The sequence below is a fragment of the Oncorhynchus nerka genome, linkage group LG1, assembly GCF_034236695.1.
Source record: "Oncorhynchus nerka isolate Pitt River linkage group LG1, Oner_Uvic_2.0, whole genome shotgun sequence".
In the NCBI taxonomy this organism is placed as follows: domain Eukaryota; kingdom Metazoa; phylum Chordata; class Actinopteri; order Salmoniformes; family Salmonidae; genus Oncorhynchus; species Oncorhynchus nerka.
The window spans coordinates 26697701-26710732 of NC_088396.1; the positions used below are offsets into that span (position 1 = coordinate 26697701).

A 13032-nucleotide genomic window follows, 5' to 3' on the forward strand; every position below is an offset into this window, starting at 1 on the left:
GGTCAGGGAGGTGACCAAGAAACCGATGGTCACTTTGACAGACTTCCACAGTTCCTCTGTGGAGATGGGAGAACTTTCCAGAAGGACAACCATTTCTGCAGCACTGCACCAATCAGGCCTTTATGGTAGAGTGGCCAGATGAAAGCCACTCCTCAGTAAAAGGCACATGACAGCCCTCTTGGAGTTTGCCAAAAGGCACCTAAAGACTCTCATACCATGAGAAACAAGATTGAACTTCTGGGCCTGAATGCCAAGCTGGAGGAAACCTGGCACCATGTCTACAGTGATGTGTTGTGGCATTATCATGCTGTGGGGAAGTTTTTCAGCAGCAGGGACTGGGAGACTAGTCAAGATTGAGGGGAAGATGAATGGAGCAAAGTACAGAGATCCTTGATGAAAACCAGCTCAAGACCTCAGACTGGTGGGAAGGTTCACCTTCCAACAGAACAACGCCCCTAAACACACAGCCAAGACAGAGTCCGGTCTTGAACCCGATCGAACATCTCTGGAGAGACCTAAGAGTAGCTGTGCAGCGATGCTCCCCATCCAAGCTGACAGAGCTTGAGGATCTGCAGAGAAGAATGAGAGAAACTTCCCAAATACAGGTGTGCCAAGCTTATAGCATCATAACCAAGAAGACTCGCTGGTGTAATGCCAAAGGTTCTTCAACAAAGTACTGAGTAAAGGGTCTTAATACTTATGTAAATGCGATATTTTTTTTTCTTTATACATTTGCAAAAATGTATAAAAACCTGTTTTTGCTTTGTCATTATGGGGTATTGTGTGAGGATTGATGAGGGGGGAAAAAACTATATAATCCATTTTTGAATAAGGCTTTAACGTCAAGGGATCTGAATACATTCGGAATGCACTGTATATTATGATGACATTTTGTGACGTTTTTTTATTCGTTTTGGTCTTCGGAAAGTGTTTTTTCGGCTGTTCGTGCACACTATTTTTTTTTTTAGGCAAGCCTAAGTCTACTTGCCTTCGTCTGTGGTTGGTCAACAGTAGGAATTCTTCAATGTTGTCATTCAACGAAAGACAAATATTTTTCATGCAAATTTTTCACTTGTACTGCAACAAACATCTTAGTTAGATGTAAGATCTCCTCAGCAAAAACTTTAATGACATTTCTTGAGTTATCTATTTTTAGTAAATACTATTGCAACTTTTTTCTTGTTTTTCAAGCGGTCTTTTAAGGGAGTATGCAAGCACACTCGTTCGACTAGGCACCAGCCAAACCGAAGCATTCGGAAGGCTTAAGGGAGGTGAGGTGTGTGTGTTTGGGCCTGTGGGAGGGGAGGTGAGTGTGTTTGGGCAATAGGTGACAGCATTGTAAAGCTTGAGTGAACAAGTGACAGTGACCGCATGGAATTGAAATGATAGAAAGTCTCCACTTAGGAGAAATTAGTAGTCCTGTGTGACGACCAGATGCTCTCGAACTATAAAGAGAGAGGAGCTGGAGTAGCAGTGTTCTCTGGGGGGATCCATGTCTCCGTCAGGGCCAAAAAGTAAAAGGACTGAAGTGCAGCATAGGCTCTGGTAGTTCCAAACGCTGCCAGAGACCAGGGTTGTGTGTGCAGGGTACACCAAATTAGATGGGTTGTAGCCAAGGGGTGGGGAGCATCTGTAAAGCCTCCAGGAAGAGGAGCGAACAGGTATAGAAAACACACACATATTGTAGTTGTCAAAGCTACAAAAGAGCAAAATGAGATCTGAAAATAACTAGGTAAGATACTTAAGTGAGATAGTGGTGTGGATGGATCCTTCCTCTCTTTCCTTCCTCGAACAACTCAGCAGAACCGTTTTTGTTTCGGTGACCATCTTCGTTTTGCGACTAGACTGCCGCTTAGAAATCAGGGGAGTCTGAAGTACTAATACTAATTGCTTGCAAAAGGTGAAGAGCACACATCCCGGTACCAATCTCTGACTGCCTAGGAGAGGAGAAACCACTCCCTCCAATAGAGCCACTGATTATGAAAACAACAAGAGTCACAAATTGCCTTGCCCCTTAATCCTGGTTTATGTGTCAATAATCATCTTCAAGTTATGAGCAGTCAGCAGTTCACACACCAAGTAAGCTACTGGGAAGACAGGTAGCACTTAAAGTAAATGGCCCTAGCTAGCAAAAAGATGGTACTAGACAACAACAGATAAGAAAAATATTATACTCATCACTCCTGGAGATATCAGGAGTCCTCTAGCTATAGAATGAAGCAAAGCCTTAGGCCCACCAGGTGTCCTTAAATAGTTCCCCAATGAGCTTGACACCTTGATTAAGATAATTTCCTGACGATGGCTCACCGCTCTTCGTACTTGGCTACTTCAACCTAATTTCTTTCCAACTCTCTCTTTCCCCTCCTTGCCTCTTTTGACCTCACACTTTCCCAGTCCCCTCCCACTCACAAGGCAGACAATATGCTTGACCTTATCTTTACTAGAGGCTGTTTGCCTACTAATCTCACTGCAATCCCCCTCCAGGTCTCTGATCCCTATTTAGTTTCCTTTTCTGTCTCCCTTTCCTCCAACCATAGCCACCCAGCCCCTACCCAGATGATCATGCGCCATCGCAATCTTTGCACTCTCTCATCTTTCCCTTCTGCTAAATCCTTCTCCCTCCTGTCTCCTGATTCTACCTCTTCAACCCAACTCTCCTCCCTTCCAAATCCTATTACTTGCCGATAAATCGGTCGACCTCTAGTGCATGGCCGATAAATTAGGGCCGATTTCAAGTTTTCATAACAATCGGTAATCGGCCTTTTTGGACACCGATTATGGCCGATAACATTGCAATCCACGAGGAGACTGCATGGAAGGCTGACCACCTGTTACCGGAGTGCAGCATCAAAAGGACCTGTGGCTGCAATGAGCCAAGGTAAGTTGCTTGCTAGCATTAACTTATCTTATAAAAAACAATCAATCTTAACATAATCACTAGTTAACTACACATAGTTGATGATATTACTAGGTTAACTAGCTTTTTCTGCGTGCATATAATCAATGCGGTGCCTGTTATTTTATCATCGAATCACAGCCTACTTCAATTTCGCCAAACGGGTGGTGATTTAACAAAAGCACATTTGCGAAAAAAGCACAATCGTTCCTAACCATAAACGTCAATATACTGAAGTATATATTTTTTAAACCTGCATATTTAGTTAAACGAAATGCATGTTAGCAGGCAGTATTAACTAGAGAAATTGTCACTTCTCTTGTGTTCAGTGCAAGCCGAGTCAGGGTATATGCAGCAGTTTGGGCCGCCTGGCTCGTTGCGAACTGTGTGAAGACCGTTTCTTCCTAACAAAGACTAATTCATTTGCCAGAATTTGACATAATTATGACTTAACATTGAACGTTGTGCAATGTAACAGCAATATTTAGACTTAGGGTTGCCACACGTTCGACAAAATACGGAACGGTTCCGTATTTCACTGAAAAAGTAAACGTTTTGTTTTCTAAATGATAGTTTCTGGATTTTACCATATTAATGACCAAAGGCTCATATTTCTGTGTGTTTATTATATTATAATTAAGTATATGATTTGATATTTGATAGAGCAGTCTGACTGAGCGGTGGTAAGCACTTTACTGCGTTTGCCAGCAGCTCTTAGCAATGCTTGAAGCACAGCGCTGTTTATGACTTCAAGCCTATCAACTCCCAAGATTAGGCTGGCAATACTAAAGTGCCTATTAGAACATCCAATGGTCAAAGGTATATGAAATACAAATGGTATAGAGAGAAGTAGTCGACACGTCATAATTCCTATAATAACGACAACCTAAAACTTCTTAACTGGGAATATTGAAGACTCATGTTAAAACGAACCATGTTAAAAGGAAGCATTCATATGTTCTGAGCAAGGAACTTAAACGTTAGCTTTTTTACATGGCACATATTGCACTTTTACTTTCTCCTCCAACACTGTTTTTGCATTATTTAAATCAAATTGAACATGTTTCATTATTTATTTGAGACTAAATAGATGTTATGTATTTTATTAAGTTCAAATAAAAAAATGTATTGTTCATTCAGTAGTGTTGTAATTGTCATTATTACACACATACATATTATAAAATTGGCCGATTAATTGGCCCTCCAATAATCGGTATTGGTCAACCTCTAACTTGCACTGTACCCTTTCCTCCCGGTCGGCTTGGGAGGAAAGGGGACTGAACTTCCAGACGACCTATCAGCCTTTCACTCCCTCCTCTCTACCTTTGCTTCCTCTGTATCCACTGCTAACTCCAATTTCAATCACTCTAAATGTCAAGCTTCGGTATTCTTTATTTTATTTTCAAAACATTGAGTGTGCGGTCCCTGACCAACTCTCTTGCCATCTCTCTCAGAATGATCTTCTTGACCTTAACCAGTCAGGCTTCAAGATGGGTAACTCAACCGAGACTGTTCCTCTGTGTAACAGAGGCTCTCTGCACTGCCAAAGCTGACTCTCTCTCCTCTCTCATCCTCCGACCTTTGACACCATGAACCATTAGACCTCCTCTCCACTTTCTCAGGCTGGGCGTCTCAGGCTCTGCACACTCTTGGATTGCATCCTACCTGGCAGGCTGCTTCTACCAGGTGACGTGAAGAGGATCTGTGTCTGCACCAGGTGGCGACACATCTCTGCGTGCCTGGCAGATACACTCCCCCGTTGATAACTCCATGGTGTCCCCCTACCAGAGTGCAAAGAACCTTGGCGTGACCCTGGACAACATCAAAGCAGTGACTCGCATCCTGCAGGTTCATGCTGTACAACATCCATAGTGTATGAGCCTATCACACATAGGAAGTGCCGCAAGTCCTTATCCAGGCACTTGTCATCTCCCGTTTGGACTACTGTACCTCACTGTTGGCTGGGCTCCTCACTTGTGCCATCAAACCCCTGCAAATTATCCAGAACGCTGCTGCCCACCTGGTGTTCAACCTTCCAAAGTTCTCCCATGTCACCCCGCTCTTCCGCACAATCCACTGGCTTCCAGTCGAAGCTCGCATCCACTACAAGACCATCGTACTTGCCTACGAAGCAGCAAGAGGCACTGCCACTCAATACCTTTAGGCTATGCTCAAACCCTACACCCCAACCCGAGCACTCTGTTCTGCCACCTCTGGTCTCTTGGCCCTCCAAATTATGACTGTGATATGTGGTTGTCTCACCTAGCTATCTGAAGATGAATGCACTAAACGTAAGTCACTCTTGATAAGAGGGTCTGCTAAATTACTAAAAAGTTAAATGTAAGGAAGAAGAGGTGTGTGTGTGTGTGTGTGTTTAGGCCTGAAGGAGGGGAGGTGTGTGTGTGACTACCTATCTCTGGCTTATCCATTAGGCTGATGATGATGCGGAAGGGTTGGAGATAACCAATCACGCTCTCCGGGTCTGCCTCCACATCTTTCTGATTCAGGATGTTGATCAAAGCCTAAGTACAGAGAGACAGAGTACACACATACATACACAAGGTTACACCACCGGTTATTGACAGAAACAATGTGACCTTGGATTCAATGTTTTCGTATTTGAATGAGTGACTTGCATTTAAAGGGCAGGTGTATTTCGAGAAGTCCTTTGTGAGGTTTAATCCTCTGTAACAGTATGATTTATATAACTGCTCAACAGCAGTGTGTCTGACCTGCACTAGGAGTTCTCTGGAGTGGGTGTTGAAGTAGAAGGCTGTGTGTTCCTCCATGGAGAGGGAGAGGTCAGGGTCTGCAGCAATCATACCTCCCTTAATGTCTGTGCCTGGCGAACAGCAACACACACACAGACAGATAGTAATTTACAGAGCCTTCAGAAAGTATTCACACCCCTTGACTTTTTCAACATTTTGTTGTTACAGCCTAAATAGAAATTGCTTTTAAAAAATGAAAAAGAATTACACTGACCAACACCCCATAAAGTGGAATTATGCTTTTCAAAATGTTTACTAATTAACTACTAATAACACTGGATGGTGTATCAATACACCCAGTCACTACACAGATACAGGCGTCCTTCCTAATTAAGTTGCCAGAGAGGAAGGAAACCGCTCAGGGATTTCACCATGATGCCAAGGGTGAGGATGAATCAACAACATTGTAGTTACTCAAAAATACTAAACTAATTCCAAAACATGTATCCTGTTTGTAACAAGGCACTAAAGCAATACTGCAAAAAATGTGGCAAAGCAATAAAAACAAATTGTCCTTAATACAAAGTATTATGTTTGGGGCAAATCCAATAAAACACATTACTGAGTACAATTCTCCATATTTTCATGCAAAGTGGCGGCTGTATCATGTTATGGGTATGCTTGCAACCATCATGGACTGGGGAGTTTTTCAGGATAAAAAAAAAAATACATTGAATGGAGTTCAATGGTTCAGTCTGCTTTCCACCAGAGACTGGGAGATGAATCCACCTTTCAGAAGGATAATAACCTAAAACACAAGGCCAAATCTACACTAGTTGCTTACCAAGAAGACAGTGTATGTTCTGGAGTGGCCAAGTTACAGTTTTGACTTAAATCTACTTGAAAATCTATGGCAAGATCTGAAAATGTTTATCTAGCAATGATCAACAACCAATTTCACAGAGCTTGAAGAATTTTGAATAGAATAATGGGCAAACGTCGCCCAATCCAGGTGTGGAAATCTCTTAGAGACTTGCCCAGAAAGACAGCTGTAATCGCTGCTAAAGGTGCTTCTACAAAGTATTGACTCAGGGGTGTGAATACTTAAGTAAATGAGATCTCTCTGTATTTCATTTTCAATACATTTCTAAACATTTCTAAAAACATGTTTTGTGTGTAGAAATATACATTTAATACATTTTTAATTCAGACTGTAACAACAAAATATTGAATTAGTGAAGGGGTATGAATACTTTTTGAAGACACTGTATAATAAGTCATACATTTTTGTCTCTGAAAGGCAAGGGGTAAAGAATTGAAGCTATATGGATAACTGTATTACCTAGACTTTAACGACATTAGCTAATAAAGCAACTCAAGCTATTATTAGCTACACAGTGAACTATATTCAGGCCTATGGATAAATGTATGACCTAGACTTTAACGACATTAGCTCCTAAAGCAACTCAAGCTATTATTAGCTACACAGTGAACTATATTCAGGCCTATTGCTAGAATAGGACTCAAAGCCATAACTTCATTGCATGTGGGTGTGTGTGTGTGGTGCATGTCTATCCACAGTAGCTACCTAGCAGCCAGGCGTAGAGGCGTCTGTTGAGGGACATGTCTCTGCGAAGCAGCGTGAGGGAAGCAGCAGACACCACTGTGATCGTGTCCTCCCTGGTCATAGGAATACTGCCTTCTGTTGGATCCTGAGAGAACAACAGGTACAGAGGGGGCACAGGGAGGAGGAAGAAGGAGTTAATGAAGAGGGAGAAGGAAACAGTAGTGGATGAAGATAATAGAGAGGCAGAGAAGGAAGAGTTGGAGGAGGAGCGAGGGGAAGTGGAGGAGCAGGACAGAGTGGATAAGCTGAAAAAGGTGAGGTGGTGAAGGAGGTGAGGAGGAGGAAAAGTTACTCACCAGGCAGGTGGCCAAGGAGAAGAAGTATAGCAGGATCTCCAACATGTTCCTCTGCACCAGAACATTAGAGTCCTGCAGAGACAGACACAACGCCTTCATCTGGAAGAGAGAGGAAAGGAAAGGGAGATACCTAGTCAGTTGTACAACTGAATGCCTTCAACTGAAATGTGTCTTCCGCATTTAACCCAACCCCTCTGAATCTGAGAGGTGCGGGGAGCTACCATCCACGTCTTCGGCGCCCGGGGAACAGTGGGTTAACTGCCTTGCTCAGGGGCAGAAGGACAGATTTGTACCTTGTCAGCCTGGGGATTCGATCCAGCAACCTTTCGGTTACTGGCCCAACGCTCTAACCACTAGAGAGAGAGACCGGTTCTACAACACATCCAACATGGCAAACACATCCCGACACTCATACTCATATTAACATGTGGAAACACACATCAACTCACCACCAAGCGGTTGTTATAGCCCAGCATGCATCTCTGCTGGCGCGGTGGGGTGAAGCGGTCGAAGTGTGTGACAATGAAGAGAGAGGCGGGTAGCCGGACCAGAGGGCTGACCAACACACTGCCCCACAGAGCCCCATAGAACACTTGCTGGCCCACTAACAGAGACAGCCTCAATAGCAACGCATCCGTCCTGGACAGAGAAGGGAGAGAGATCAAAGTTTAAGATAGTGGGAAAAAGAAGAGGATATGTTATATTATGCAAATATTTATGGGAGAGCTATTTTTTAGCTCTGTTTAGATACACAGGTACATGTGTGTGTGTGTACCTGTCATAGACATCAGCCCCTTCCTCCAGGCCAGGCAGTAGTCCAGTGATGAAGGCCTGTAGGCTGGGCAGTAAGGCCCTCTGTAGAGGGAGGTAGTAGCGCTCATACAAGGTCAACAGGGCTGGCTTCACCGCCATCGCAGCATGGCCCAGCAACGGGAACAGTCCTGAGCTAAAACACACATGACAGAGATCAATACAACACACTAACTCATACAGTACAGGTGAACAACACACAAATCCCCCCAAAACACACTAACATTGTTCAATAGGCCTTCAAACAAATCAGAACAATAGACAGGCATGCATATGCACACACACAAAATGGGTTAGACTGGTTCGCACAAGTCCCACACCTGTAGATGAAGAGGTCCTTGGCCAGCCATTTGGTGCCGATGATCTTGAAGATGATCTCATAGGTCTCTAAGGCCTTGAGGTGCACTCCACTGGGCAGGGCCGGGTGCAGACACTGGGCCAGACGCTTCCCAATGATTAGCCTCTGGGGCAGCAGAGAGTAGCGCAGGTTACTTTGCAGGGCCTAGGGGGACGGACAGTGAGAGATATGCCAGTGGTGCGTGTTAGTGGTATGTGTTTTAATGAATATCAAAGAAATACGTAATTCATTGGTAATTATTGTATAGTTACCATGCTACTTTGTAATTTGCTTTGTTTACTTGACAGATTAATGCTAAAGTGGCCTGAAAAAATCCTCATTCATTCACAAACAGCACCTAGACACACACAGATCAAGACACGGCCATTCTACCATAACACTCCTTAGCAAACATCCTTCTTCCTAAATGTGTCACAAGCAGGGACCTACTAGTGTCTAAAGTCCCACTTGGGTGGAGCAGGGGACAGAGAGTCAGGCCATGTATTCTGGGCTACTGAAGTAGAACAATTTACGAGAAACGTGAAACGGAGTGCCTGCAAAAGCAATCTATACACACTATATTTTAGGTCAATAAGAGTTTGAATAATGTGTTTGGTAAATACATTATTCAGTGAAAGGGATAGTCTATCATCCTCTCCATTGAATGATTGGGGGATAAGTGAATCAACACTGATGTAGGATAATTTTTAGAAACTCAATTGATAGATTTGGAATGTTTTCCATCTCCCAGTCCACTGATCCTGGAGCCAGATCCAGATAGAACCAGATGCAACCATGGCAATGCCAGCAAGGCCAGATAAGTGACTGCAGGTAGTGACTGGGCTCAGAGCCAGAGAGTCACTCACACACAGACACACACCCATGAAGTCTTACACACATATAATATGCATGCTGTTGAGTTTAAAATTGCTGAAAGTAGCAAAAACAATTTCCTGCTTTGTTTACATAACGTTTAAACTGACACTTCCACATGCAAATGCTCTCAATGCAAACCAACATACACAAAATAACTAATAAAACACTAATGGCAATACACTGATGAAGAGACCAATGGCCTGTCTAAAAAAATAAGCAGTGCTCTCCTACTCTGCCAGGACACGAACACACTGAGGAAATGCAAACCAGGATGGAAATACAACTGAATGCACCACTGAGTAATTTCATTTGTCACACCATGGGTGCAACTCAATATTATAGAGTGTCTGGATGTCTGACCTCCAGACTCAATATATTGTACCAGCCTTGCCATCCATACCTTGTTGAGTTTGCCCAGAGAGGAGATGAGGTCAGCCCACTCGCTGGACGACTCAAAGTTCCGCAGGGCTTTCTCGATGACCGCCGCGTAGCTACGGTAACGGTAGTCATTCTGCAGCTCCTGCTCCTCGGGATCCATGATGCCTCACTCACACCACAGCATACTCAGCAGCCTGTGTCTGGGGAAAGGGGGAGGAAGGGGAGCAGAGGAGGATAGGGAGAGAGGGGGAGACAGAACAGAGAATTGTTGTCAGACATGAATCCCTACACCAAAATCATGTCCAATAGGCTACATGTACTTGAAATGTTTTGATACGGTGTAACCTAATGAACACAACCCTGAACCCAGATCTCTGTTTGTAGCATGTTGCAGAGGGGTTTCTCTTGCAAACGTGGTTTGATATGCTCACAGTCACACGTGCACACACATGCAGGAATCACAATGTGCTCAATCATGAATGGGTCTGCTCTGTGCTGGTCTGCCTGGCTTGTCTTGAATTCTGAGAAAGATGGGAGAGGGAGGAGTGTGTACAATAGACAACTGGTATTTAGGACACACGGCGAATAATTCCTGTTTACCCCATTTACACGTGCTCCCAGAGGAATAAACATCAGGGCCCATATTCACAAAGTGTCTCAAGATAGAAGTGCTGATCTAGGAGTAGTTTAACCTTTTAAATCATGATGAATAAGATGGGAGCACTCTTACTCTTGAGATGATTTGTGAATACTGGAGAAAATAACGCCCACAGATGCTTGCTATGACAACCAGTGGGATAAGAGTCCTTTGAAAGATCTCAAATGGAAACCTCATCCTCGATATGCTTAGGCTTAAAGTCAATAAAAGCATTTATTCAGCTAGCAAAAATATTTGGTTTAACTGTATTATGATCAGATGGCTCTTCTACAGTTGCATAGTTGTTTTGTGTGTGTGTGTACTATGCCAATGTAATAGAGCAGAGAGAGGGACTAACAGAGACAGGACAGGATTAGAGCAACAGAGACATCTGGACTTACTTTGGGAGAGAGAGAGAGAGGCTTTAACATGGGCAAGCCTGCCCAACACGTGCCTGACAACACACACACACACAATATTATGCTTATAAAAACACAATATCATGAGTTCCCTGGTTGTTTCGTTAAAGACACGAGCACTGCCACATGGGGGAGTCTCATTCTGGTCATGCTATGTCAGTACAGTAGCAGGTCAGCTTACCTCTGGAAATAATTCCTCCATTAACAGAATAACAGTGAGGAAGCACTATTAAAAACTCAATGCCTTGAACCATGGAAACAGGAGAGAACATGGTGCTGCTGAGCAACAATAACATGGCAGCCAGTAACCAAGTCAGAGTAAATGTCAACGACAAAGTGGTCTACCAATACATGCTCTACCCTAATCACTCTGTCTGGGGTATACCTGCACACACCCCAAGCTCAGAACCCATATCCCTCCCCTCTATGTGTAATAACCTAGCTCTCTGTGTCTGTGTGTTAGAGGCTGTGTGTATAGTGAGATCACAGGCACACTCAGTCGGTTGATTAAATTAGGGCCATCTCAGGTCAACATGTCTAGTCTGGGTTCTAATGGACAGGAGCTAGCTAGGGGCTGATTTTGTTTGTTTGCCAGCCTTAGCATTCTTTATCTGTCTGACTCCTCCACAACATTGATCTGCAATGTGTTTCCTGGAAACAAAATGAGCAGACACACTGACACACACATGGATTGACTTGATAATTGACTAGGACTATCTCCTTTAAATCTAGGCCTATTTCTGTCTCTGTTTCTCTCTAAACCTTTATCTCAGACAAGCTTAGGGATTTGTAGACAGAAAGGTTGACAAAGAGACAGACGGGAAAGTTTGCCGATGGCACGACGGTGGTAGGCCTGATCACCGACGATGATGAAACAGCATATAGGGAGGAGGTCAGAGACCTGGCAGTGTGGTGCCAGGACAACAACCTGTCCCTCAACGTCAGCACGACAAAGGAGCTGATGGTGGACTACGTGAACCGAAGGGCTGAGCACGCCCCCATTCACATGGACGGGGCTGTAGTGGAGCATCAAGTTCCTCTGTGTCCACATCACTAAGGATCTATCGTGGTCCAAACACACCAACACAGTCATGAAAAGGGCATGACAATGCCTCTTCCCCCACGACAACACCTTAAGAACCTCAAAATGTTCTACAACTGCACCATTGAGAGAATCTTGACTGGTCTAGTCCATCACTGTGGCTGAACTCCCTGCCATCCAGGACCACTATACCAGGCGGTGTCAGAGGAAGGCCTTTAAAAATGGTCAAAGACACCAGCCACCCAGGTCATACTGTTCTCTCTGCTACCGCAAGGCAAGCGGTAACGATGCACCAAGTTTGGAACCAACAGGACCCTGAACAGCTTCTACCCACAAGCTATAAAACTGCTAAATAGTTAGTAAAATAGTTAAAGTTGCACTATGCAGAAATCGCACTGCCATTTCGTGGTTGCTAAAACGAATAGTTTGCCTAATTTCAGTTTATGTGACAAAATAAGCTAGTATAGTGTAGAGAATTATTGTACCATTTGAACCACTGCGAAATATATTTTCCATAACCAAATATATTGTTGTTTCATCTGGTGTATAAAATCGAAAGTAAAAGACACAAAAACAAAACTTAAGAAGAGGAAGCACAGTAACAGTGCAAATAGAACAGATCTACCGCGTCTTAGACTTGCTTTCAAGTGGAATTATAACTCACATTTCTATATCAATTTGGTCGGGTCACCCAAAAAGTTAGATATTGCCACTTTGACCAACTAGCTACCAGGACTATCCGCATTGACCCTTTTTGCACGAACTTCCTTTGACTCATCACATACACTGCTGCTACTTTTCACTATCTGTCACGTCATTCCTAGTTATATGTACATATCTAATACTTCGTACCCCTGCACATCGACTCGGTACTGGTACCCCTAGTATATAGCCAAGATCATCATTACTCATTGTCTATCGATTATTACGGGTTTTTACTTTTCTATTTTTATTCCTCTATTTTCTTTCTCTCTGCATTGTTGGGAAGGGCCCGTAAGTAAGC

At 43.6% G+C, this 13032-nt stretch overlaps 1 protein-coding gene across 3 annotated transcripts in view; it reads right to left on the reverse strand.

Moving 5' to 3' along the window:
* Nucleotides 1–13032, reverse strand: part of LOC115128365 (protein dopey-2-like) — a 47363-nt gene that overhangs the window by 30374 nt on the left and 3957 nt on the right. For 2 of the 3 annotated variants that reach the window (XM_065017651.1, XM_029658166.2), the window contains exons 2-9: nucleotides 9954–10131; nucleotides 8661–8842; nucleotides 8306–8476; nucleotides 7980–8169; nucleotides 7531–7629; nucleotides 7196–7319; nucleotides 5629–5738; nucleotides 5307–5418 (exon numbers count right to left, since the gene is read on the reverse strand). In XM_065017651.1, coding sequence (XP_064873723.1) covers nucleotides 5307–5418; nucleotides 5629–5738; nucleotides 7196–7319; nucleotides 7531–7629; nucleotides 7980–8169; nucleotides 8306–8476; nucleotides 8661–8842; nucleotides 9954–10091 — 1126 coding nt within the window. In that variant the 5' untranslated portion in view covers nucleotides 10092–10131. Of the gene's footprint in view, nucleotides 1–5306; nucleotides 5419–5628; nucleotides 5739–7195; nucleotides 7320–7530; nucleotides 7630–7979; nucleotides 8170–8305; nucleotides 8477–8660; nucleotides 8843–9953; nucleotides 10132–13032 lie in introns of those variants that run through there. The other variant, XM_065017653.1, reaches the window with a different exon arrangement.